The sequence below is a fragment of the Camelina sativa genome, chromosome 7, assembly GCF_030686135.1.
Source record: "Camelina sativa cultivar CO46 ecotype springtype chromosome 7, ASM3068613v1".
Lineage (NCBI taxonomy): Eukaryota > Viridiplantae > Streptophyta > Magnoliopsida > Brassicales > Brassicaceae > Camelina > Camelina sativa.
In genome coordinates, this window is record NC_141886.1 from 6851327 (window position 1) to 6874934 (window position 23608).

At 37.1% G+C, this 23608-nt stretch overlaps 6 protein-coding genes and 1 pseudogene across 13 annotated transcripts; 1 reads left to right on the forward strand and 6 right to left on the reverse strand.

Annotated features, from left to right (window-relative positions):
- Positions 1-144: 144 nt before the first annotated feature.
- On the reverse strand, positions 145-2140 carry LOC104700566 (putative protein phosphatase 2C 24). The gene is made up of 3 exons (XM_010416089.3): positions 1581-2140; positions 1170-1490; positions 145-809 (listed from the first exon to the last, which is right to left on the reverse strand). Exons 1-3 carry the CDS (start codon positions 1935-1937, stop codon positions 384-386), a joined length of 1104 nt encoding a protein of 367 aa, XP_010414391.1. The 5' UTR covers positions 1938-2140; the 3' UTR covers positions 145-383.
- A 2299-nt stretch (positions 2141-4439) lies between these two features.
- On the reverse strand, positions 4440-6168 carry LOC104700567 (tropinone reductase homolog At2g29370). Its single transcript, XM_010416090.2, has 5 exons — positions 5846-6168; positions 5445-5652; positions 5130-5346; positions 4904-5010; positions 4440-4803 (listed from the first exon to the last, which is right to left on the reverse strand). Exons 1-5 carry the CDS (start codon positions 5935-5937, stop codon positions 4621-4623), a joined length of 807 nt encoding a protein of 268 aa, XP_010414392.1. The 5' UTR covers positions 5938-6168; the 3' UTR covers positions 4440-4620.
- Positions 6169-6287: 119 nt separating this feature from the next.
- Positions 6288-10538, reverse strand: LOC104700568 (tropinone reductase homolog At2g29360). Of its 6 annotated transcripts, none has more exons than XM_010416091.3 (8): positions 10402-10538; positions 8189-8348; positions 7903-8096; positions 7606-7741; positions 7201-7408; positions 6903-7119; positions 6712-6818; positions 6288-6630 (listed from the first exon to the last, which is right to left on the reverse strand). In XM_010416091.3, exons 4-8 carry the CDS (start codon positions 7725-7727, stop codon positions 6439-6441), a joined length of 846 nt encoding a protein of 281 aa, XP_010414393.1. In that variant the 5' UTR covers positions 7728-7741; positions 7903-8096; positions 8189-8348; positions 10402-10538; the 3' UTR covers positions 6288-6438. The 6 variants fall into 6 exon arrangements, 4 of the variants coding, with proteins under 4 accessions (XP_010414393.1, XP_087314051.1, XP_087314052.1 ...); XM_087457925.1 differs by lacking the exon at positions 10402-10538 and adding an exon at positions 8925-9281; XR_015561674.1 differs by lacking the exons at positions 7903-8096; positions 8189-8348; positions 10402-10538 and having other exon boundaries at positions 6913-7119; positions 7625-7761.
- Positions 9777-11037, reverse strand: LOC104704397 (senescence-associated protein 13-like; annotated as a pseudogene). The gene is made up of 5 exons (XR_015561675.1): positions 10946-11037; positions 10713-10862; positions 10402-10618; positions 10225-10331; positions 9777-10127 (listed from the first exon to the last, which is right to left on the reverse strand). The product of XR_015561675.1 is annotated as a senescence-associated protein 13-like (transcript).
- A 2571-nt stretch (positions 11038-13608) lies between these two features.
- Positions 13609-15258, reverse strand: LOC104700569 (tropinone reductase homolog At2g29320-like). Of its 2 annotated transcripts, none has more exons than XM_010416094.2 (5): positions 14800-15258; positions 14476-14683; positions 14176-14392; positions 13981-14087; positions 13609-13896 (listed from the first exon to the last, which is right to left on the reverse strand). In XM_010416094.2, exons 1-5 carry the CDS (start codon positions 14865-14867, stop codon positions 13705-13707), a joined length of 792 nt encoding a protein of 263 aa, XP_010414396.1. In that variant the 5' UTR covers positions 14868-15258; the 3' UTR covers positions 13609-13704. The 2 variants fall into 2 exon arrangements, with proteins under 2 accessions (XP_010414396.1, XP_010414397.1); XM_010416095.3 differs by having other exon boundaries at positions 14476-14687; positions 14799-14988.
- Positions 15259-17545: 2287 nt separating this feature from the next.
- Positions 17546-19465, forward strand: LOC147940966 (uncharacterized). The gene is made up of 5 exons (XM_087458335.1): positions 17546-17633; positions 17699-18417; positions 18537-18772; positions 18841-19033; positions 19124-19465. Exons 1-5 carry the CDS (start codon positions 17546-17548, stop codon positions 19463-19465), a joined length of 1578 nt encoding a protein of 525 aa, XP_087314461.1.
- A 2084-nt stretch (positions 19466-21549) lies between these two features.
- LOC104700571 (tropinone reductase homolog At2g29340) lies at positions 21550-23104 on the reverse strand. Its single transcript, XM_010416096.3, has 5 exons — positions 22835-23104; positions 22519-22726; positions 22216-22432; positions 21988-22094; positions 21550-21900 (listed from the first exon to the last, which is right to left on the reverse strand). Exons 1-5 carry the CDS (start codon positions 22897-22899, stop codon positions 21709-21711), a joined length of 789 nt encoding a protein of 262 aa, XP_010414398.2. The 5' UTR covers positions 22900-23104; the 3' UTR covers positions 21550-21708.
- Positions 23105-23608: the final 504 nt, after the last annotated feature.

The window sequence follows — 23608 nt, forward strand, 5'->3', positions numbered from 1 at the left end:
TTCTTAAAGAAAAAGGTTTTTTTACATGTCGGAACTTTAAATTTCGAGAACAAAATGTACACACAATTAGAAGGATGCATGGGAGACACAGATCGCTTTCCTCAGTTATAGTAGTACTAGTCAGTCAACTAAAGTGGACCTTCCTTTAGGCATAATTTTGATTTTTTTTCTTTAATACTCATTACACAAGAGATGATTAGGTTTGAGAAAACTAATCATTCCTAGAAAAGTGTTAACCTTTTTAGTCGGGCTGATTCGTATACCATCTAGTGGGATCTGAGAAAGCAGCTCTTAGCTGCTCAAAAAACAACCACGCATTTCAAGAAGCAACCAAAAATGAAACTGAAAAATACATAAAGTTAAAGCGGTGTCTTCGCCTTCGATTAGTGTCCACTTACGTGTCCTCTTCTTCTGAGATCAATCACAACGACACTCACGTTGTCACTGCTGTGCCTTGCCAACGCCAGCTTCGTCAGCAATACAGACGCTTCCGTACAAGCCTTGTCAGAGATCGCCGGATCTTCATGACTACTTCGCCGTTTCTGACCACCACGGAGACACATACGAGCCACTGAACAGGCGGTCTCGTTTGACACCACATCCCATAAACCGTCGCTTGCTAGTATTAGGCAATCGTCGTCAGTCCTGTCCGTTATGGTTACCTCTGGCTCGCAACTCACATAAGGTTTTAAATAGTTGTCTCCTATTGCTCTTGACATTGCTAAGACCCCTAGAACTCTCGGGCAGTCCCAATATATGACTCGTCCTCCAGCTCCTTCGATCCGGTCCAATTCGTCTGGACGATCAGGCTGTGTTTCAATACAAAGAACAAAATCTCCGAGTAAATCCACAATTCCAATATTTTCTTAATTGAAATTCAAGAAAATAACAACTAGGTGATGTGTGTTGCTTGAATGAAGAATTCAAGACAATAATATGTTTGTTATATCTCTTCTCCGAAGTTATATAACCTAGGGTAATATATTGTACATGATCAACTGATTGATTTGAAGTTAAACCAAACTTAACATGTTGATAGAGGTGTTCGCTGAATGAAGAATTCAAGACTAGATGTTTGTTAAGATCTCATTTAGGATATTATAATATATGAGCCATGACCAATTGATTTTAAGTTATAACAAACTTAGCAAGTTTTGAGTGAGACTGACCTTGTGGTCGGTTGATAAAGGAACTGGTTTCCCATCTCGGCAAAGAACTGCTCTAGAATCGCCGCAATTTGCGACGATGATCTTATCCGGTGTGACGACTGAAACAACTGCGGTCGATCCGACGGAATCGCAAGTAGGGGATTGAAGATCACACTTGCAACTCGCACTCACGACAGATTCACTCCACGACACAACTTCTTTATCCATGCGCTTGAAGCTACGCTCCATTGTCTTTTTCCATCCTTCTTCCTGATCTTCTCCATCTAAGGTCAGTTCCTCTTGCACCAGCTTGTGAAGCCTCTCCCTACACCTTGCTGCAACCTAGATAAAACAAACCCGATGTCGTATCAGCTAAAACTATAACAGTTTTGAAATAAGGGAGAGAATGCATGAAAACGACTTCGTACGTACGTGAGAACAACCATGGCCATCGTACACACCAAAATAGTGTTGAGTAGATTCCGAATTCTTGGTTGAAGAAAACGAAGGATGAATCGCCACTGCGTCTTCCATTTCTCTTCTCCTACCGCACACCGAAGAAACACCATATCTCGGACTGATCTCCATCATTGAAGTCTCTCGGGAGACGTCGTCGATATTATGATTATTAGCTAAAGCCTCTTGTTGTTTATTACGTTTACAGTTCCTCTTCCAATCTTCTTGCATCACCGTCTTAAACCTCTGCCTACGCCGTGAATGTGGCGACGTCGATTCATAAACCGACGACGGAGATGCACCGGTCACAACTTCGTAACATATATCCGCCATATTGAAAATAAAAGGAAAAAAACTCAAAAATCCGATTACGTCAATGTAGTTTTTTTGCTCTGTTTCAAGTAATGTTGAATCTTGATTTAGGTGTTACTTCACTGGTTAATAAAAAAAAACTCATAAACCATTCAAATGGAGAAAATAATGTCATTTACACGTTACAACTCGCACCCTATTTAATACACAAACCTGCCTCTTCAGAAACAATTTTAAAATTCTTTCACGTAAGCGTCAGTAACGAGTGTGCGAGATTCGTGGTCCAATCACATGGACACAGCAGGGAACATAGGAAGTTGCTTTCGTGCCACGAGTGTACGTTTTAGTCGTACGTAGCTTTTCCCCTCAATGTAGGTTTTGTGTTTCTCTATTTTTAAAATACTTGAGGAATTTCATCACGTTGGTTTTCACAGTTGATTGCATAAACATGCCTAAATTTCGATAATATATTTATGTTTGCTTTATAAAAAACCTAACAAGCTTAGTGCCGATACTTTATGTGTATGTTATTAGACAGTAGACACGTAAACAAAGAAAAACTTAATATATATATGTGACAGATTAACTTGTATCTCTTCTTTTCCATTGTTAATGCCTTTAGAGTCCAGCGAATCATATCAAAAATATAATAATCAACTATGTTGTGATGGCGGTGTGACCAATTTATAAAAATATATCAAATTGTGTAAACAACAATCATCTTTCAAACAAACAAAAAAAAATTAAGGAAAAAAAAGAGCTGGTTGTGTTTTGGGCAATTTTAAGAAGGCCCAACAACAATAAGGGAGGTCCAAACATATATATCTAAAAAAAAGAACGCGCCGTTGTATATATCTTAAAAAAAGAAAGCGCAGTTTCCGGGGATCGAACCCGGGTGACAGGCGGGAACATTTACCACTATACTACAACGACTTTTGTTGACTTAGAAAAATGTAAATATTATTTGATATAAAACTCTCTCAAATTGTTTGACTCTTCTTAAGCGGAGAAGTGAAATTTAGAAGGATTTTGTATTTCTTTTTAAATCACCTGTTATTGAATATGGAATTTGTAAATCATTTTTCAAATCTAATATTATTGAATATGGAATTTGTAAAAAATCATTTAAAATAATTTACAATCTCTGTTATTCAATTAAAAATTTGTAAAAATCATATCAAATTCTCTGTTATTCAAAACATATATATATATATTTTTTTATAAAAACATAACAGTGATTTTGGAAGACTTTGTATATATTTTTGTAAGAGAAATCCTGTTTGAAAAATCACACATTTACAAGTGTGATATGGGAAGGATTGGTCAAAAAAAAAAAAACAATTCACATAAACAAAGAAAAAAATTCATTTTCCACTTTCTTATCTATTGTGTTCATCTCTCTCTTTTAAACAAAAATTCAGAAGATGTACCTCGAACCTCCCTTTTCTCTTTTTTTTTTTTTCAATCATGTAATCCAGAATTCTGATTTCTTTTCTAAAGCATGTAATCTGAATTCTTTTGTCGGAATACTCAAGTAACACTGCCCAGAAAAGTAGGAATCAACAGGGTTCAAATTCAAACTGACGTCACATGTAACAGATAACTATATTTTATACAACACACCATGGTTATACTCAGCAATACAATTGGGGTCAGAGGCGATAAACCAAACCAAAGAACACGAACATGACTTGCCCAGAAAATAGGATGGTGACTTTTATATTTAATGTGATTTTGTGGAGAATCTCATAAAATCATCCCAAAATTATTTTTAAAATCTCACCAAATCTCATGAAATCACAAACTATTTTTTCTTATTAAAAATGAAAAATAACACCAAATCCACCAAATACCTTAAAACCCCACTTTAAATCTCCTAAAATCCAAAATATCATAAATCTGACAAAATCCTTCAAAATTCATTAATAATTTATTAGTCTCACAATTTATGAGAGGCCTGACTATTTCAGAAACGGACTATGGCTTAGACTAATACTTTCTTGTATAATCTCTGGCAGTCTAAACTAGATACAAGACCACCGAATAGTTACAATGTACGGAGCAAAAACCACAACATCTTAAGCATACGTTTTAGCCATAACCCGTAAAGCAAGCGAGGAAAGGGGGACATTAGAGTTGACGATCGTATGGTTGTCATTACATGACTATATAAAAATGTATGGGATCATAATATACATTATACATTAGCCTTACGTCAATGGCAATAAAAGAAGCATTGGCCTACGGCCTCACAGTTTTGAAAAAAAATTGAAGGCAAAGAGAAAAAGAAACTAAGAAAGCATTACAAAAATTAGGGTAAACATTATCTCTTTACACAGCTTTTGTTATATGACTAGTTAGTAGTATTTACTTTTTGTGACATTTCATTTTTTATGAATTAGAGCATTTTATATTTTTTTACCGCCTCCTGCCATAGTTTATGTCGGCACGGCAATGTAGGACACCATACATTATTTAATTCATCCCATGTCACAGCTTGAACGGAAACAAACAAACATCGAATACGAACACGACCAAATTTTTTATCCGATAGAATTAGAGACTACAAGGCATGAATGATGAACCGCAGAGTGAGCTCCATTAACATAACTTACATATATAACTTGTGTAGATTAGAATATTATCCATCAATTTGGCACTTAACTAGATCACAAATCATATATATTTAAGCATGCATGTTAATTTAAGGCATAGAGACGCCGTTAATAGTGAAACCTCCATCAACGCAAATAATTTGACCTGTTATATATGAAGCTGCAGGAAGACATAGAAATGCCACAAGGGATGAGACTTCATTTGCTTCTCCAATACGCTTCATTGGCGTCACGCTCTTCACCTTTTCTTTTACCTCTTCAACACCGAGAAACTGAAACATTTTCATACAAACTAAGATCCATCAGAAACTAGTTATATATATCACTTCTTTTATAGTATTAATGAGATTAATGTTTGTTCTTTGTCTTTACATCTTTAGATGCCGGAGTTGTGATGAACCATGGACAAACAGAGTTGCTCCTTATATTATCACTCGCCCACTCGCATGCCAAATTTCTTGCCAGCTGATTCATTGCTCCTAAAATGCGTACATTTATGTAAGTATCAATAAAAGCAAATGATCATTAGTTTTTTTTTAACTATGCATATAAACATTAAACCAAAACATTTATGCATATGATGAACATATATGTATACCTTTGGTTGCTCCATAGATGGATGCACCTTCCAAGTTCACAACCCCAGCAACGGAAGACATGAGCACAATGCTCCCTGAACCAGAGGCTTTCAACAAAGGGTGAGCGAGCTGTGAGAGATGGAAAGTTGACTCCAGATTTGTAGCCATTATAAATGAAAAATCTTCTGCTGTACACTCTGTGGTAGGCTTTGCTATACCCGTTCCAACATTGGGTACCTATATACACCCAAACAAACCAAACACAACAACATGATTTGGAAACTGTGGAACCAACCTCATCAAAGTTGAGGAGGAGCTTATATATATATACTTACGAAAATATTGAGTTTTCCTTGGAAGAGGGAGGAAACAGTTTCCATGAGTTTCTCCCGCTGGTCACGTGAAGAAACGTCACAAACAGAAGTGGTGACCTGAAACCCTTTTGCTTGCCACTCACGTAAGCGATCTTGAAGCTGAGTTTCGTCTCTGGCACATGTGTGGACTCTTGCTCCAAACATAGCTAGTTCCTCCACCACAGCTTCTCTGTTTATAGCTCACATGCAATTTTAGTTTATTCATCATTAAGGTTTGCTCTTTTTGGGGTTCTCTTGACTATAAACATGGGAATAGCATCAAAAGATCTACATAAATAGATGACTATAGAGTGAGAGCATAGATTCGATACTGAACTAGTAAGAAACTAGGTAAGCTAGGTAAAAAAGTTACTGGGACTGACCCGATGCCTTTAGAGCCACCGGTGACAAGAGCGGTCATGCCTTGAAGACTCCATCTAGAGTTCTCTCCCAAGCTTTCCCCTAATTTAGACATTGCTGATTATGAGTAATAATCAGCAAACACAGATATAGATCTTTTGGTGAAGATTTGTATCTCTGTCAATAAATTAATGGCAATGACTGTTCGTCTTTTGTAGACCACACACGTGTACGATGCAAGGCTTGTAGAAGAAATACTATTCTTCACGATAATTTGTAAAGGAGACCAAATATCGAATTATTGGGGGTTCAACAGTTATCTCATATGATCAAATATAACACACACAAACAGATATATATATATATATCACATTACAAGGTATTTTTATAAGAAGCTCTGTTATCATAACATTTAGCATTTTACATTAGGCATATACATCTTCTTACTGATTCTACTCGGCCAGATTTTTAAAATGTACATGATTCGTTTATCCCTTAGGTTTCATTTACAGTTCAATTAGTTAAGAGTAAGACACAAAAATTGTGATCACAATACACTGAAAATGTTATATAAAACATTTGATAATAAACGTAAACGGAAACAATAGACGCCGCCTTAAGACAGAGGCTTGTAAGAGAAGCCATTAATAGTGAACCCTCCATCAACACATATAGTTTGACCTGTTATATAAGAAGCTACAGGAAGACATAGAAATGCCACAAGCGATGATACTTCATTTGCTTCCCCAACACGTCCCATTGGTGCCCTACTCTCCACTTCATTTCTGAACTCATCATTACTGAGAACCTGAAGAGATTTTTTCACTTAAAACTACAATTGAGAAGTAACAATATATATAACTTTTAACTTTCTTATTTTTTGCCTTACTTCGTTAACTAAAGGAGTTGCTATGAACCATGGACACACAGAGTTAACCCTTATGCTGTCACTTGCCCACTCGCATGCTAAGTTTCTTCCTAGCTGATTCATAGCTCCTAAAACACACTTATATATTTGCATGAGTCTCAGAAGGCTATGCATTACTAATTGTTTGAATATACATATATATGTAGATATACCTTTACTTACTCCGTAGATGGATGCACCATTCACATGCACAACTCCAGATACTGAGGATATGAGCACGATGCTCCCTGAACCAGAGGCTTTCAACAATGGGTGCGCGAGTTGTGAGAGATGAAAAGCTGACTCCAGATTCGTAGACATTGTAACTGAGAAATCCTCCTCTGTATACTTTAACGTCGGCTTGACTATACACGTTCCCACATTGTTTACCTTATATATGAAGTCAAACCCAAAACATAAGAAACCACAACTAAAATCACTGCCTAGATGGATCAAAGCTTATATACTCACGAGGATGTTGAGCTTCCCTTGGAATACAGAAGAAACGGTTTCCATGAGTTTCTCTCGTTGGTCACGAGAAGAAACGTCGCAGACAGAAGTGGTAACCTCAAACCCTTTTGCTTGCCATTTACGTAAGCTTTCTTGAAGCTGAGTTTCGTCTCTGGCACATGTGTGGACTCTTGCTCCCAGCATAGCTAGTTCCTCCACCACAGCTTCTCTATTTATAGCACAGATATACATTTTGGTTTATACATCATCAATCTATTCTCTTATCCGATCCAGGGATGTCTAGATTAAGCATCGAAATACAATCAAAAGATCCATATAATTCTAAAATTGAAATGAGATCTTAGATTAATTTGATATTGGACTAGTAATAAAGTAGGTAAAGTAGGAGAATATATTGGGACTAACCCAATGCCTTTGGAGCCACCTGTTACAAGAGCGGTCATGCCTCCAAGACTCCATCTAGGATTCTCTCTCAAGCTTTCCCCTGTTTTAGCCATTTTCTTATTATGAACAAAAGATCTTTCCATGGAGATCTGAATGTCTGGTTAAGAAAAATTCATAATGAATGAATGATAATGACCATCCATAAATAAATACTACTATTCTAGGCCACACACATGGAAGTATGGAACGATGTCCATGTTTTTTTGGTTAGGTTTAATCAATATAATGGGCCTTTGGTTGAGGGTTAGGCCCAACTACCTGGGATCGAGTCTTTTACACTGTTTCAGAACATACAGGTTCCTTGAATCTCAGTAGTCAGTTCAAGTGTTCAACAGGTGAAACTGTGAAAGAGAGACAGATTGAATCATTTCGCTACGTTATAATACATATCTTCGCTTGATATGAAAAATCCTCTGCTGTGGATTCTGTGGTTGGCATTGTCACTCATGTCCCTACATTGTTTATTTATATAATTCCAGTAATTAGTATCTCATGAGTTTTTTTGAAACAAATTTCGTGGTGAAACAGAGAAGAGAATACTCACGAGATGTTTAGTATGCCTTCAAACAGAGAGGAGACTGTTTGCATCAGTTTGCCCCTCGTTTCCCTCCCATTCTTTTAAGCACTCGTTAAGCTGATATTGGTCTCTTGCTCACGTATGAATCGTTGCCCCAAGGCCTGCAAGTTCCTCTGATATAGCATGCCTTGAGATTCACCAAGAAAAATAAATTTGTAAGCAAAATAAGGATTTATGTTGCTTGTAACGCAAGAAATATGTCTACTTTAATTAAAAAAACTTATGATTATAACATTTTTTTTATCATTATCCCATGCGATTTCTAAGATTAATACAAAAAGGTAAAGGAAATACGATGAGTTGTTTTCTTATAATAATAGATGATAGATCTAAGGGAAAGAGAGAGCATATCCCTTTTTTAAAAAAATATTTTTGTGAAGAATTTACAAAAACATGTGAATTTCTATGTTCAACCACACACATCTCACAGAAAAACCATGTTTGTTTTCTTCACAACAAATGTCGTAAAAAAATGTTTGAATCTACCATTGGAAACATATACGGACAGAAAGAAGAACACTCTTTTATGATAACAGAGGAACACAGAAGGTAGACCAAAATATCCATCGTAACAAAAAAGAAAGATAAAATAAAATCTTTTTTTTTCTTCTAAATAAAAATATATGTTGCTCATGCATAATTATCATAGAGAATCTAATAATATACAGCTCTCTCCTATTGAAAAACTCAATTTAATGCTCACATGAATTACAGGATCATTGATTCAGGTAGAGTTGACCACTGGGATCCTACATATGGATACGACACAACAAAAACGTCCTGCAAGCATCCCAGAGTCTCTAAGAGGGGTATTCAAGTTATATTTCTTAGGGCTACTCCTCTAACAAATATAATTCTACGAGATTCTATGAGATTTTTTTACAAAATTTTGTGTGATTTTGAAATATTTTATAAAAAAAAAAAAAAAAATCTATGCATGGTGAGAAACAATACATTAGGATGAGAGAGAGAAACAAACAACATATGAACTGATATTTCAATGGTTCTCTCTAGACAAGAATAAAAATAGAGTAACGTGAGAGAGAAGCAAATATGAGAGAGAAGCAAACATGAATTGTTGAGAGATTATAAACAAGAAGCGTTGACTGCTCATTTGTTTGTTTTTGTTTTTAATTGAAATCCTTCAAAATTCTACTTCAAAGGGTATGATTTTGAGAGGAGTACTTTTCAACTAAAAAGAAAAAAAAAGTCTCTTAGAATCATTCAAAATAGCATTCTAAAAAAAGTTGTGATATTTTGAATAACAAGAGATTTAAAGTTAGATTTATAAACTATTGATTGAATAACAAGAGATTCTGAATTATTTCAAAGAACTTTATATAAATCTTAGTTAAATAACGTAGGATTTCATGATATTTTTTAAAATCTTCAATTGAATAACAAAGAATTTTAAAAATATTTTAAAATCCTTTAAAATGTTAAGTTCAATACTCCCTCTAAGAAATAGAATATATGGATATATGGACTCATCTAAATTACATTTATTACATATTTGACCATTGAGACATTTTATATTAGCTTTTACGTTTTGATATTTAAAAATATGATCCGAACAAATGCAAATATGTGTTTAAGGCAGAGGCTTGAAGGAAAAACCGTTGACCGTGGCACCTCCATCAACACAAATGGCCTGGCCAGTAATATAAGATGCTGCGGGAAGACAAAGAAATGCCACCACTACAGGTTTTGGGTTGTATAGTTACAAGGAATATTGTAACTAATCGTCCCAAAATTTTGCTACAAAAAAATAATAACGTGACAAATGCCGAAGTTATATTGTCCAATCTTTGTAGTACACAAGCGATGAGACTTCATTTGCCTCTCCGGTACGTCCTACCGCTGTCCTACGCTCGGCTCCTTTTATAATCTCTTCGTCATTCAGATACTAAGAGTTTTTCACATGAGTTAAGAACATAAATTATGATACGTAATCTTTTTTGTTTTTTCATATTACTAAGGAGAACGTTTTATTTTGGCCTTACATTGTTAGTTAAAGGAGTTGTGATATACCAAGCACAAACAGAGTTAGTCCTTATGCTGTCACTTGCCCATTCACAAGCTAAGTTTCTAGCCAGCTGATTCATGGCTCCTAAAATTACTTAATATATGCGTAATTAAGTAAGCATCATAACCCAAGGATGTACATCTATATCCGGTACCTTTGGTTGCTCCATAGATGGATCCAACACTAACATGCACAACTCCGGCAGCAGAAGACATGAGCACGATGCTTCCTGAGCCAGAAGCTTTCAATAAAGGGTGCGCGAGTTGTGAAAGATGGAAAGCTGACTCCAGATTTGTAGCCATTACAAAAGAGAATTCTTCTGCTGTATACTCCGTGGTCGGCTTAACTATTAGCGTTCCCGCATTGGTGACCTATATATGTATTTATACAACATAAAAATACAACATGAATTGGTTCTTGTAGTTGCCAAGCCCGAGGGCGAGAAGCTTGTAAATGTATACTTACAAGGATGTTGAGCTTTCTTTGGAAGAGAGAGGAAACGGTTTCCATGAGTTTCTCACGTTTCACACGAGAAGAAATGTCGCAGACAGAAGTCGAGACCTGGAACCCTTTTGCTTGCCATTCAACATAGCTAGTTCCTCCACTACAGCTTCCCTATTTATGACACACAACTACAGTTAGTATCATCACCAAGCATAAATTTAGGGAGCTAAGATTGACAATGGGGCCGGACTGACCCGATGCCTTTACTACCACCGGTGACAAGAGCGGTCATGCTTACAAGACTCCATCTTGAGTTCTCTCACAAGCTTTCCCCCTTCTTTGCCATTTCGGATCCTCCTTTTCACAGAACTTATAAAGAATTTATCAAGGCTAGTTGTTATAGTTTTCAACTTTGAAACCTCTCAACTCACAAGTCCATCTTATATATGATAATGACCATTCGACCACACCTAACATAGGGGTGTACGAATATACTGTCCTTTTCCTTCTGACTATCCTTGTGTGGTAAAGAAAGACTTTATCAATTAATAATTGCGACCCCTTAATTAATACATAGTACGCTACATGCATATTTGTACACCATTTGCGTGTCTTGCGCATAGTAAAATTATATTTACTTAACACTAATTTGTATTAGCTTAAACACACTATACTACTAATCATATTTGGTGAAGACATTAAGCATCCATAAAAAACAACAAAACAACTAATGTGATAGCCATAAGCTCTTGATGATGACATTGGAGAGTTTGATCATAATTTCCAACAACGTTAATGAAGGGACCAGTCCTTTGACACCGATGACGCCGACAAAGAAGGTTACTAGCTCTATTATCTGTCAACTGGATTGTTAGAATGCCTAGCATGTTCACCATCTGTCTATTCGGTGCATTTCATCTCTGTATTAGAGTTTACAATGAAAAACTTCTATCAACTGCATTAACATTTAAATAAATTATGCGAATAAATATGCCTTATATGTTATTGTAGATTTTACTTTTATTTTTCCCAAAATAGTATTTTAGAGGTCAATTTTGATTGACTTTAACCGCATACGCGTAAATAATTTACAACTATTGGTACTGTATTAAGTAACAAATATGGACATTCTTAAATACGATAACAAATAATTTTCTAGTATCATTCAATATAATTAACTTCCTCCCCCCCTCCCCCAAATATATGACAATATTATTAACCTTTTGAAAATTTGCAGTACTAAAATTTCTGTAATAATTAATAAATTTGATGTATTGGGTTTTTGTCCTTTATTTAGTATTTGTTTTAAATCATTTGTCGTATATTTATCCGTTTTTTTGTGTCTTTTTTGGTCTTTTGTTGAGTTATGATTAATTGTGGAGACGATGTGCTAGATTTAGAGTATTTTGGTTGGATTCAAGGTTAACCGGAAGAAAGAAGCAGGAAGTGACTTTTAGACATCTTCAAGTTGAACTAAATCATGAAATCTGGACACAAGTCTAGAGAAGTCTGTAGACAAGTATGAAGAAATCTGGAGAGATCTGGTGAAATCTATAGACAAATCTAAGGAAGTCTTGAGAATTCTGAAGAAGTCTGGTGAAGTTTGTAAACAAATCTGTTGAAGTCTGGAGAAGTTTAGTGAAGTCTGCTGTCTTTCTGTCTGGGTTCCAAATACATATTTTCTTTTCCTAAATTTTTCTTTTTTCACTTTTATTTTATTTCTTTTATTTTAATAAGGGTATAAATACCCTAATGACCTAATTAGCAACACATTCTATTTTTCTGAGTTTTTCTGCATCTTGAGACTTTTGTAGGCCATTTCTGGAGATTAGAGATCCATCATCTTTGACAATTTGGAGAAGATTTTTAAACTCTTATCTCATTTTATTTCATCAATTTAATTATGTCTTCTTCATCTCCTTGTGTTGTTTATTTGGGTTTTAGGGTTTTAAGTAGGGGATCAAATGATTTAGTGGTTTATTTTTTCTTGGGAATTCTATTTTCTTTTGTGGTTCTTTGACTCATATGCTCTTAATGCTAGAATAGGACTGATCACCTTGTTATAGATTCTAGGTTTTTCTATGCATCAAAAGTGTTTGATAAAATGTGTGAACTAATAAGAATTGAGCATTATTTCTCTAACCTGGGAAAGTTGATGTTAGGAGATATTGTGAACTTAGGGTACTTGTTTAAATATGCAAATTTGATTAGGAGATTACAAATGAAAGTTTAGTAATTGAGTAGTCAAGTTTAGTGAAAGAGGGTTAGTCAAATCTTGTCTTCATTTTTTAGAACGGTTGTTAACTTTTGAATTCCTTGTTTCATTTGCCCATTGATCATTGATCTCTGAAATATCTTATAGCCCAATGTTTGAATCTCATAAGTTAAACCGTTTTATTTATTGCATTTTTATTTACAATCTCTAAAACCAAACAAACATTCGTTCGTTTTAGCTATTTACAAGTCTCACAAATCTTTAGTGTACCATTGGTTCTTGTAGATTCGACCCCGCATAGACCGCCTCACGGTTAAATGTATCGGGTAATTACTCTAGCAATCAAAACTGACTAAATTTTTAACATAAATTATAAGATGTACAAAAAATATTTTCACAGAACACTACTTTATATTCTAACACCTCATATATCATTCAAAGAAGGAGAATAATGCCCAAATTGTTTTCACAGAACACTACTTTATATTCTAACACCTAATATATCATTCTAATTGGTTAATTAAGAAAGAGTGAATGAAAGTTGTTCGCCTGAAGGATGAACCAAAAAAATTTCTTCTATTTTATGTATCAAAGAGACAATAATGCCCAAATTATTGGCGTCAAAGGTGTCAAGAGTTTCCCATGTAATCAAATATTCTATCCAAGCTAGATTAGCATCTTAGAAATGTGAACTCGTTTATGTTTTCATGTATAAACTAATCTCACAGCGTGAGGATTTTTATTAAAGAGAACATTGAGGGTTTAGGAAAAAGAAAACAGAACGCAACAAGGAGATTATCAAGCATGTGGCTGATAGGAGAATCCATTAACAGTGAGACCACCATCAATACAAATAGTTTGACCTGTGATATATGAAGCTGCAGGTAGACACAAGAAGACCACTAGTGATGCAACTTCATTGGGCTCTCCAACACGGCCAAGTGGAGTTCTACTCAACAATGCCTCCTTGAAACTGATATCGTCAAGAAACTTTAAGAAACACAATTGAGAAATGATTAGAAGGACTGACGTTGATACAATATTCAGACAAGAAACAATGTTATAGTTGTTTACAGGTTGAGACAGGGGAGTCGTGGTAGCATTTGGCGCAACAACATTGGTTCTTATGCCGTCTTTTGCCCATTCACATGCTAAATTTTTAGCTAGCTGATGCAGAGCTCCTGTAAAAAGATATATAAAACAAACATTTAAGACCCTCATTTTTGGGAGTTGGTCTTGCCTCTAGTAGCAACACCAACACGTAGTTACCTTTGGCTAGAGAAAAGATGGATCCGCAAGCCATCGATACAACACCTCCGATAGAGGAAATGAAGACGATACTTCCAAATCCTGAAGCCTTTATCAAAGGATGAGAAAGCTGGCTAAGATGGTAAGCAGATTCCAAGTTTGTTGAGATATGGAATGAGAAGTCTTCTGCCACATTCTCAATCGTTGGCTTGTTGCGAATTCCACCTACATTGTTTACCTATGTTTCACAAATGAGTCTTCAAAAGTTTCCCTCACGAAAATGCTAAACTCGATCAGTTTCTTTAAGATCAAGTTACTTACTAAGATGTTGAGTTTGCCACCGAACAGCGAGGATACAGTTTGCATCAGTTTTTCTCTCTCGGGACGAGATGTCACATCACAGACTGAGCCACTCACTTGAAACCTTTTCTTTTCCCATTCGCTTAAACTTTGATTAATCTTAACTTCAGATATATCACATACATGGACTCTAGCTCCAAAACCAGCCAACTCCTCTACTATTGCATACCTAAACATTCCATAAACATAAATTTCTTGAAATCTTGATCTTTCATGATATTATATAAGGAAACAGAACAATAGGTGAAATAGGTGATACAGAGAGAGTATAGAAGAGATATAAACCCGATTCCGCTGGCTCCACCGGTCACAAGAGCAGTCATACTTTGAAGAATCCATCTGTTTTTATCCATCTTGACTACCTATGTCTTATCACTAACCAGAGATTCCACTGATTAATTATATATAGTATGAAGATAGATCACTAAACCTTTAAATATGAGGTGCACGGATATATTAATTAAGCATCCATAGGGAACATATATAAAATCTATTAAACATTGGCCAACTTCCATAGTGATATCTGCCAAGTTTAATAGCAATGAACGACAATGCCAGAGATGAATGTGGATCATATGAGTGCGGATTAATGAGTATGTTTGTATGTGAGATGGAAATGTTTGTACGAAAAAACATGACTAAAATATCTAAATTAGTGGTTCCAAGCAAAAATGACTATTTATAGTCAAAATGTTCGACCAAACTTAATTACTCATTTGTTGTTTTTATAATAACATCAGTCACAAATAAAAACTGAAACTAGAAGTCATAATTATGGTGAACATAGTTCGGTAAAGATTTCACGTGTTTAGATAACAACACACATCAAATAGGCTTCTTTCTTTCTCTCTTTGGTAAAACTTCTCTTGCAACATTTTTCTCAAGAACGTTGAAATTAAATAGTCGTTGTTGAATGAGATATTTGGTCTGACGACTGAGGCTGCTGAATAGCCATTTCTACTTACTAATGTATCCATGAGTTAAGTGGTCCTGCTTAGAAATGACATTCTGTTGTCAAATCATTGGCCACAACTTACTCATATATATCTAATTCAATAACTTCACTCACAAAAGACAACGGAAAGTCGGAAACTAGAAGTAAAAATGGTGAACGTTCCGACAAATTTGTGTTTATATTAATTACTTGACGTGGATAGAGTACCTCCTTTTATTGACGTGACAAAAAAATATTATACTTGACGTGGATTGTCTTCTTCCTTTGTTACATAGGTAATGGTTTTACCGCAAACTTCTCTTACAACTTTTACTTACTTTTAATTTCATTAATATTTGTACCATTTTCATGCTTAATAAAATCTTCAAATTTGATATATGAATATATATGTTTTTTTTTTCGATTGGAGAAAAAAGGCAAATATTTCTTTATACTTTTGGTGCAAGTAACGATGGATGGATCTTTGACATTTTAAATTTTTGATGATATATTTTGTAAAAAAGAAAGGAAATAACTTTTTAAATTTTCACTCACTTTTGGGTATAGTTTGTGCCATAGAGACGCGCCATGTCTCCATTGAGTCATCATTACATAGGGATTGTAAAGCATAGTGTGATGCTACAAGAGTTTGTCTTTGAGAATGAGCTTGAATAATACATTGAAGAAAGGAAACGGTGCGTTTTGCTCTGAGGCGAAAAAACAAGCGATCTAGGGTTTTTGCTTCCTACGCAAGTTCTGATGCCGCCGAGGGATACTTCGCCGGTGGTTGAAGGTAGTTTGGTTCCGGAAAGGCAGGTGGTATTAGAGGAGGGGGAGATACCTTCTGATGCGAGGTTTTTACAGACCGTTAATGAAGTGCAGAGTTCGGGAATTGCTCAAGGCAAGGATCTGGCTGGTAAGGAAGAGATGGTTGTGCGGGCAGAACCGGGGTTGACACAAGCGAAGCAACCTGTTTCATCGAAAGAGAAGCGTTCTTGGTTATCTATGGTAAATATTTCCGATGAAATGGAGAAGTTAGACCTTACGGTTGAGGAGATTGATGGTTTGCCTACAGTGCGGATCCCGAATAGTGTTTTTGAGGATGCTCATCCATTATGGGAAGATTTTCTTGTGGGTAGGTTCCTGGCAAAAGCTCCTTTTGTGGGAGGTATCCATGCTTTGGTGAATAAGATCTGGACTCTAGGAGATAAAACAGTGAAGATCGATGTGTTTGTGATGGATATGAAAACGGTACGCTTTCGTATCAAGGACGAACGTACGCGTTCTCGTGTTTTGAGGAGAGGGATGTGGAATCTCTGTGGAGTTCCTGTGGTTTTATCGAAGTGGAGCCCGATAGTGGATATGGAGCAGGAGGAGATCACTACTATTCCCCTTTGGGTTATAGTTAAGAACGTTCCACCAAAGTATTTCTCTTGGAAGGTTTTAAGTGCTATCACAAGTCCAATAGGGTTTCCCAAAAAGTTACATCCGGATACTGAGGCGTGTTCAACTTTTGATGAAGCAAAGGTGTTTGTGGAAGTCGATTTAACAAAGACTTTGCCGAAGCATTATTCTTTTAAATCAGGAAAGGGAGGAGATACAGTGGTGGAGTTTGTGTATCCATGGTTGCCTGCGAGATGCACTCTTTGTAGCAAATGGGGTCATCAGAGTTCTGAATGCCTGAAAAAGACTACTATAGACTCAGGGTTAGTGAGGTCTACTCCGGCTGCGGTGGTGACAGAGGTAGTAAAGACTACGTCCGCTGGAGAGATTGATGTTGCGGTATCTCAGACAAGTTCGTTAGACACTACACAAGCCGATCCAGATATCACTACGGACCTGAGGGAAGAGACCGCGGACCTTGGTTGGATTACTCCATCTAAGAGTACGCGTTGCCCGGCTAAAACAGGTGAACCTCGCTTTGGTGAGGCTTCTTTAATGAAAAACTCCTTCTCCTGTCTTAGCGATAAAGGGGAAACAGGGGAAGACATCTCCGATGATGCAGAGTAGGGATCTGATGAGTCTCGGATTGGGGAGGTGACAAATCTCCCTGCGGGGAACAAGATTCCAGTTGTGGACACGGATAAACAGAGTGAAATGCGTGATATGGGGGGCACCATTCGACCTTCTTTGCCTCGAGCATCCAAGGAGGATCATAAGTTCCTGTCAAAAAAGGGAGTGCAGGGTACTAGAATTCCAGTTCCTAGTAGTCTGAAAACAAGTCAAACACCAAAACTTCTCTAATGTCAGGTTTCTTCTGGAACATTAGGGGTTTTAACAAAAAAGAAAAACACCGGGTGGTAAAACCATGGATCTCTCAGCACAATTTTGATTTTGGTTGTCTGCTTGAAACAAAAGTAAAAGAAAGAAGGGCCGATAGGGTGATTCGTTCAGTTTTTGCGGAATGGTCTATCCTATCAAACTATGAAGAACACCGCTTGGGTAGAATCTGGCCGGTTTGGCGGAATAATGTCAGAGTTACTCCGATTTACACTACCTCACAGATGATAACTTGCTCGATCTGTATTGATGGTGAGAAAGATTTTTTTGCTACTTTTATCTACGCTTCAAATCTAGTTGCAGAGCGGAAGCTTCTTTGGAATGATCTTAGGCATATTCATGGTTCACCTCTTTTTAAGGATAAGACTTGGCTTATATGTGGTGATTTTAATGAGACTCTAGAAGGGGATGACCATTCTCTGTATGGCTCTGATCCGTCTACTTCCTATGGCATGATAGACTTTCAGGACTTGGTTAGGTGTTGTGAATTAACAGATATGAGCTACCACAGTCAGCGGTTTACATGGTGTAACAAACGGGAGTATGGGGCTATCTGTAAGAAACTTGATCGAGTTTTAGTTACGGAGACGTGGATACAACAATATGCACAATCTTACTCGGTGTTTGAGTCGGGGGGATGTTCAGACCATTTGCGCTGTCGAATTCATATCAAGGAAGTCGCACAGCAGGTGAGGAGACCTTTTAAATTTGTCAATGCTACTGCTACTCATCCTGCTTTTCAGAGCACTATCCGAGAAAAGTGGGAAGTCACACCACCGCTTTTCCATTCAACCTCTGCAATGCATAGATTTTCCAAATAATTAAAGGGACTGAAACCCCTTTTGCGGAACATGGGGAAAGACCTAGTAGCTACCATCACGGTTCGTACGAAGAGGCATTTACAAAGCTATGTGCTTTACAGATGCAGACTATGGCAAATCCCACATCCCATGCAGTGAGTGCAGAAGCTGATGCATATGAACGATGGAAGAGACTCTCGGATATTGAGGAAAGCTACCTGAACCAGCGAGCTAAACTTCATTGGTTAAAGGTGGGGGATCAAAATAACAAAGCTTTTCATATTTCTGCAACCCTTCGAGAATGCGCAATAGTATTAGCGAGATTGAATGTGAAGATGGCCGGATTGTTACCACTCAAGACGATATTAAGGTTGAAGCAGAGAGATACTTTAAAGATTTTCTTACTTCTATGCCTGGTAACTATGCTGACTGGTCTTGTGAGGATCTCCAAAGTGTTCTGGACTTCCGGTGTTCTGAGAGTGATAAAACTTTCCTCACACACGAGGTCTCTAAAGAGGAGATAAAGTGGGTCCTTTTTGCTATGCCGACAAATAAATCTCCGGATCCGGATGGGTTCAATGTTTAATTCTTTAAGGAGTCCTGGGACACTCTAGGTGAGGACTTCCTGGTAGCTATCCAATCTTTCTTTCGAATAGGGTTTCTTCCAAAGGGTGTCAACTTCACCATTCTTGCTCTTATTCCCAAGAAGAAAAAGGCAAGAGTAATGAAGGACTACAGACCGATTTCCTGCTGCAATGTGTTATATAAAGTTATCTCCAAGATTCTAGCTAACCGATTAAAGATTATCCTCCCTAAGTTCATCTCGCCCAATCAATCTGCTTTCCTTAAAGATAGATTACTTTTGGAGAATCTCTTTCTTGCAACGGAAGTAATTAAGGACTATCATAAGAAACAGTCTCTCCTCGCTGTGCTTTGAAAATTGACATTTCCAAAGATTTTGATTCAGTCCAATGGAGTTTTTTATTCACCACTCTGCGAGCTCTCGGGTTTCCTGAACAATATGTGTGTTGGATACAAACCTGCATCACCACTGCATCTTTCTCGGTGCAAGTAAACGGTGAACTTGCGGGTTATTTCGGGAGTAAGCGCGGTCTACGTCAAGGTTGCTCTCTTAGTCCTTATTTGTTTGTCATTTGCATGAATGTCCTCTCCCGCAAGTTAGACAAAGCTGCAATGAACAACGATTTTGATTTTCACCCAAAGTGCAAAACGTTGGAGCTTACTCACTTATGCTTTGCCGACGACCTGATGGTGTTTGTAGCGGGTAACCAACGTTCTGTTCAGGGTGTTCTACGGGTTTTTGATGAGTTTGCAGATCACTCGGGACTAAAGATTAGTCTTGAAAAATCCACAATATACACGGCTGGGGTTTCACAGGAGGATAAGGTGGACCTGCTACGACAATTCCCTTTTTCTACTGGAACCTTACCAGTTAGGTATCTTGGTTTGCCCCTCTCACCTAAAAGAATGTCTGTCGCGGACTATTCTCCTCTGTTAGAAAAAATACGCCTCCAAATGAGCAACTGGACAGCTCGTACGCTTTCTTTTGCTGGTCGACTACAACTTATCAGCTCTGTTACTTTTAGTCTAATAAATTTCTGGTTGTCAGCTTTCAGGCTACCTAAAGCATGTATTCAAGAACTAAATAAGTTGTGTTCGGCTTTTATCTGGTCGGGGCCATCTCTGAATGCCAAGAAAACAAAGGTATCATGGGCCGAGGTCTCTCTACCAAAGAGTGAAGGGGGTCTGGGGTTGCGCTCTATTGAAGAGGCTAATAAAGTAAGAATGCTTAAACTGATTTGGAGACTTCTCTCAGCCAAGGACTCGCTGTGGGTTCAGTGGGTAAAACGTTATCTCCTTCATAGTGGTTCTCTATGGGCTGTTAGAGAAAACGCTAATGGAGGTTCATGGATTTGGAAGAAACTACTGAAATACAGAGAGCTTGCGAAACAGTTTCATCGTGTAGAGGTAAAAAATGGTTCCATGACTTCTTTTTGGTTTGACAATTGGTGCTCCCTGGGCTGTTTACGAGACTTGGTTGGTGATGGGGGATATATTGCAATGGGAATCCCGATAACTGCGATGGTGGCTGATGTGTTAGCTATGTCTCGGCAGCGGATATATAGACATGATCTGTTACGTTCTGTAGAAGAGGAAATCCAAAGATATCGACTTATAAGAGCACCTGCAGACTCTGACGTACCTCTTTGGAGACACTATGAGGGTGTTTATCAAGCCCAATTCTCGACGAAGGCTACTTGGAAGCTTCTCCGAGATACACAACCCATAATGGAGGAACACAAAGGGATTTGGTTCCCATATGCTACTCCCCAAAACGCATTCATCACTTGGCTAGTGGTTAAAAACAGAATTGCAACAGGAGAAAGGATGCAGCGCTGGCACCACTCGGCTAACACAGGTTGTATCTTCTGCAGTTCTCCCATGGAATCCAGAGAACACCTTTTCTTTCAATGTCCCTATTCATCGCAGGTCTGGGAGGCACTAATGAAGAAATTTCTCTCTGACAACTTCACAAACCGCTGGCAAGAAATCATGTCACTACTATTAGGATCTGTTTTGGACAAGACCAAGCGATTCATTGTGGGATATGTCTTCCAGAATACGATACACTCTCTTTGGAGAGAGCGGAATGAACAACGCCATGGTGAAACACCTTCCCCGGTTCTGAAGCTTGTCACTCTCATTGATAAGAACATTCGAAACCGTCTGAGCACAACCAAGGATTTTGGGGGCTCTAGTATTCAGCTATGGTTTGAAGCAAGATTCTATTAGTTTTTTCAAAAACTTTTTTTTTGAATTGAAATGTTTTGAAACAATTTACATCCAAGCTTTGTAAACTGTTTATTTTTCTTTTGAATATAATTTAACATTAGATTCAGAAAAAAAAAAGAATGAGCTTTGTATATCTAGTTATTTAGGGTCTGAGATGAAGATCGAGTATGAGAGTTATATCTTGCTGCAAGTTGTTGGCATTGCAAGTGTAATCAAAGCTTCTATCCAAGTGAGATTAGCATCTCCACAATGGAATTGTGATATCATTTAGTTTTTAATTATTAAGAAACTCATAGTTTGTGAGTTTTTATTTGAGAGAAAACATTGAGAATTTAAGACAAACAAACAAACACCACAATGCCATTCTCAAGCCTGTGGTTGATAGGAGAAACCATTAACAGTGAGACCTCCATCAACACAAATGGTCTGGCCTGTGATATAAGAAGCCGCAGGTAGACACAAGAAAGCCACAAGTGATGCGACTTCATTCGGCTCTCCAACACGACCAAGTGGAGTCCTACTCAACAATCCGTTCTTGAAACTGATGTCCTCAAGATACTTGAAGAAAAAACAATTAAGAGATGGTTAGAGGGAACTATGATTTGTTACAATCACAAGAAAATGTAAAAGAGTCGTTATTATTACAGATTGAGACAGAGGAGTATTGATGACATTTGGTGCAACAGCGTTGGCTCGTATGCCATCTTTTGCCCATTCACATGCCAAATTTTTAGCTAGCTGAATCAAAGCTCCTGTAAACAAATTAACAATACATAGAAAATAAATAAAAATACAACACTCGGTGTTAATTAGTAAGTCTTGCAATGAACTTCATCTATGCTTCTAGTAGTAAGTATATATGTCTCTGGTTACCTTTCGTTAGACCATAAATGGATCCAGCGTCAAAAGATATTATCCCTGCAACCGAGGAAACAAAGACGATGCTTCCATAGCCTGAAGCCTTTAGGAGTGGATGTGAAAGTTGGCAAAAATGGTAAGCAGCTTCCACGTTTGTTGAGATATGGAAAGCGAAATCGTCTTCTGTATATTCTGTTGTTGGCTTTGAGCGGATTCCACCTACATTGTTTACCTGTGCATGTTGGAAATAAAGAGTCTTTTAAGAGTTTTCTCATGCTTAACTTGATTATTATCTATCTTTAAGAATAATTTACTTACAAGAATGTTGAGTTTGCCATCAAACTGTGAGGAGATGGTTTGCATCAACTTTTCTCTCCCGGGACGAGAGGTTACATCACATACTGAGCCACTCACTTGAAACCCTTTATTTTCCCATTCGCTTAAACTTTGATTAAGCTTGGCTTCAGATATGTCACATACATGGACTCTAGCTCCAAAACCAGCCAACTCCTCTACTATGGCATACCTAAACATTACACAAAGTTATAACTCATTGAAATCTTTGACAATAGGATGTTAAAGTAGAAGCATAACAATGGGTAACAGAGAGGATAAAGAGAAAAGAATTAGTAACCCGATTCCGCTGGCTCCACCGGTTACAAGAGCAGTCATACCTTGGAGACTCCATCTTTGACCCATTTTCCTTGTATGTTACATGCAAATGATCAGAGAAGTGATACACATTATTATATAGACAATGAATGAGATAAGTGAGAATTAATGATTTTGTTTGTATGTGAGCTGGAGACGTTAACCATTATCCATAATAAAGAACATGACAAAAGTATATATAAGTTAATGGTCAAGAGGAAAACTGGACTGTTAATAGTCAAAATCTTGACATAAAAGTCCACTTTTGTAGAATCAGTTGTCCTTTATAGAATTATTAGATTGGTGAACAAAAGTTGGTAAACATTCCACGTGTGTTTAGGTAACCAAAATAAGGTAAACGATTCTATCATACCTTCGGTGCTTATCTTCTGGTTTGGTTTCATGATCATCCCACTTTACCAAACATTCAAAAGTTTAACCCATTGTATGATAAAATCACATTTGTCCCTTTCTCTCTTCTACTGAATGAGTTTTTGCTACATTTGGGAAGTTGTAATTATGCTCTTTTGATTTCTAGCCATTATTGGATCTTGAAATCATTACTTGCTTTTTCTCTTCTTTTCGCTTCTATTGAAGTACTATTATCATTTTTTTTTGTGTGGTGGAGAGAACCTTTAATATTGCTTAAGTACTGTTGGAATGATTCACGAGACAACATTTCCCTATACTCCACAATAAAATGGATGATTCCCGAGCTTAAAAAATTGCCATATATCTTAGAGATAACTTGCTCGTT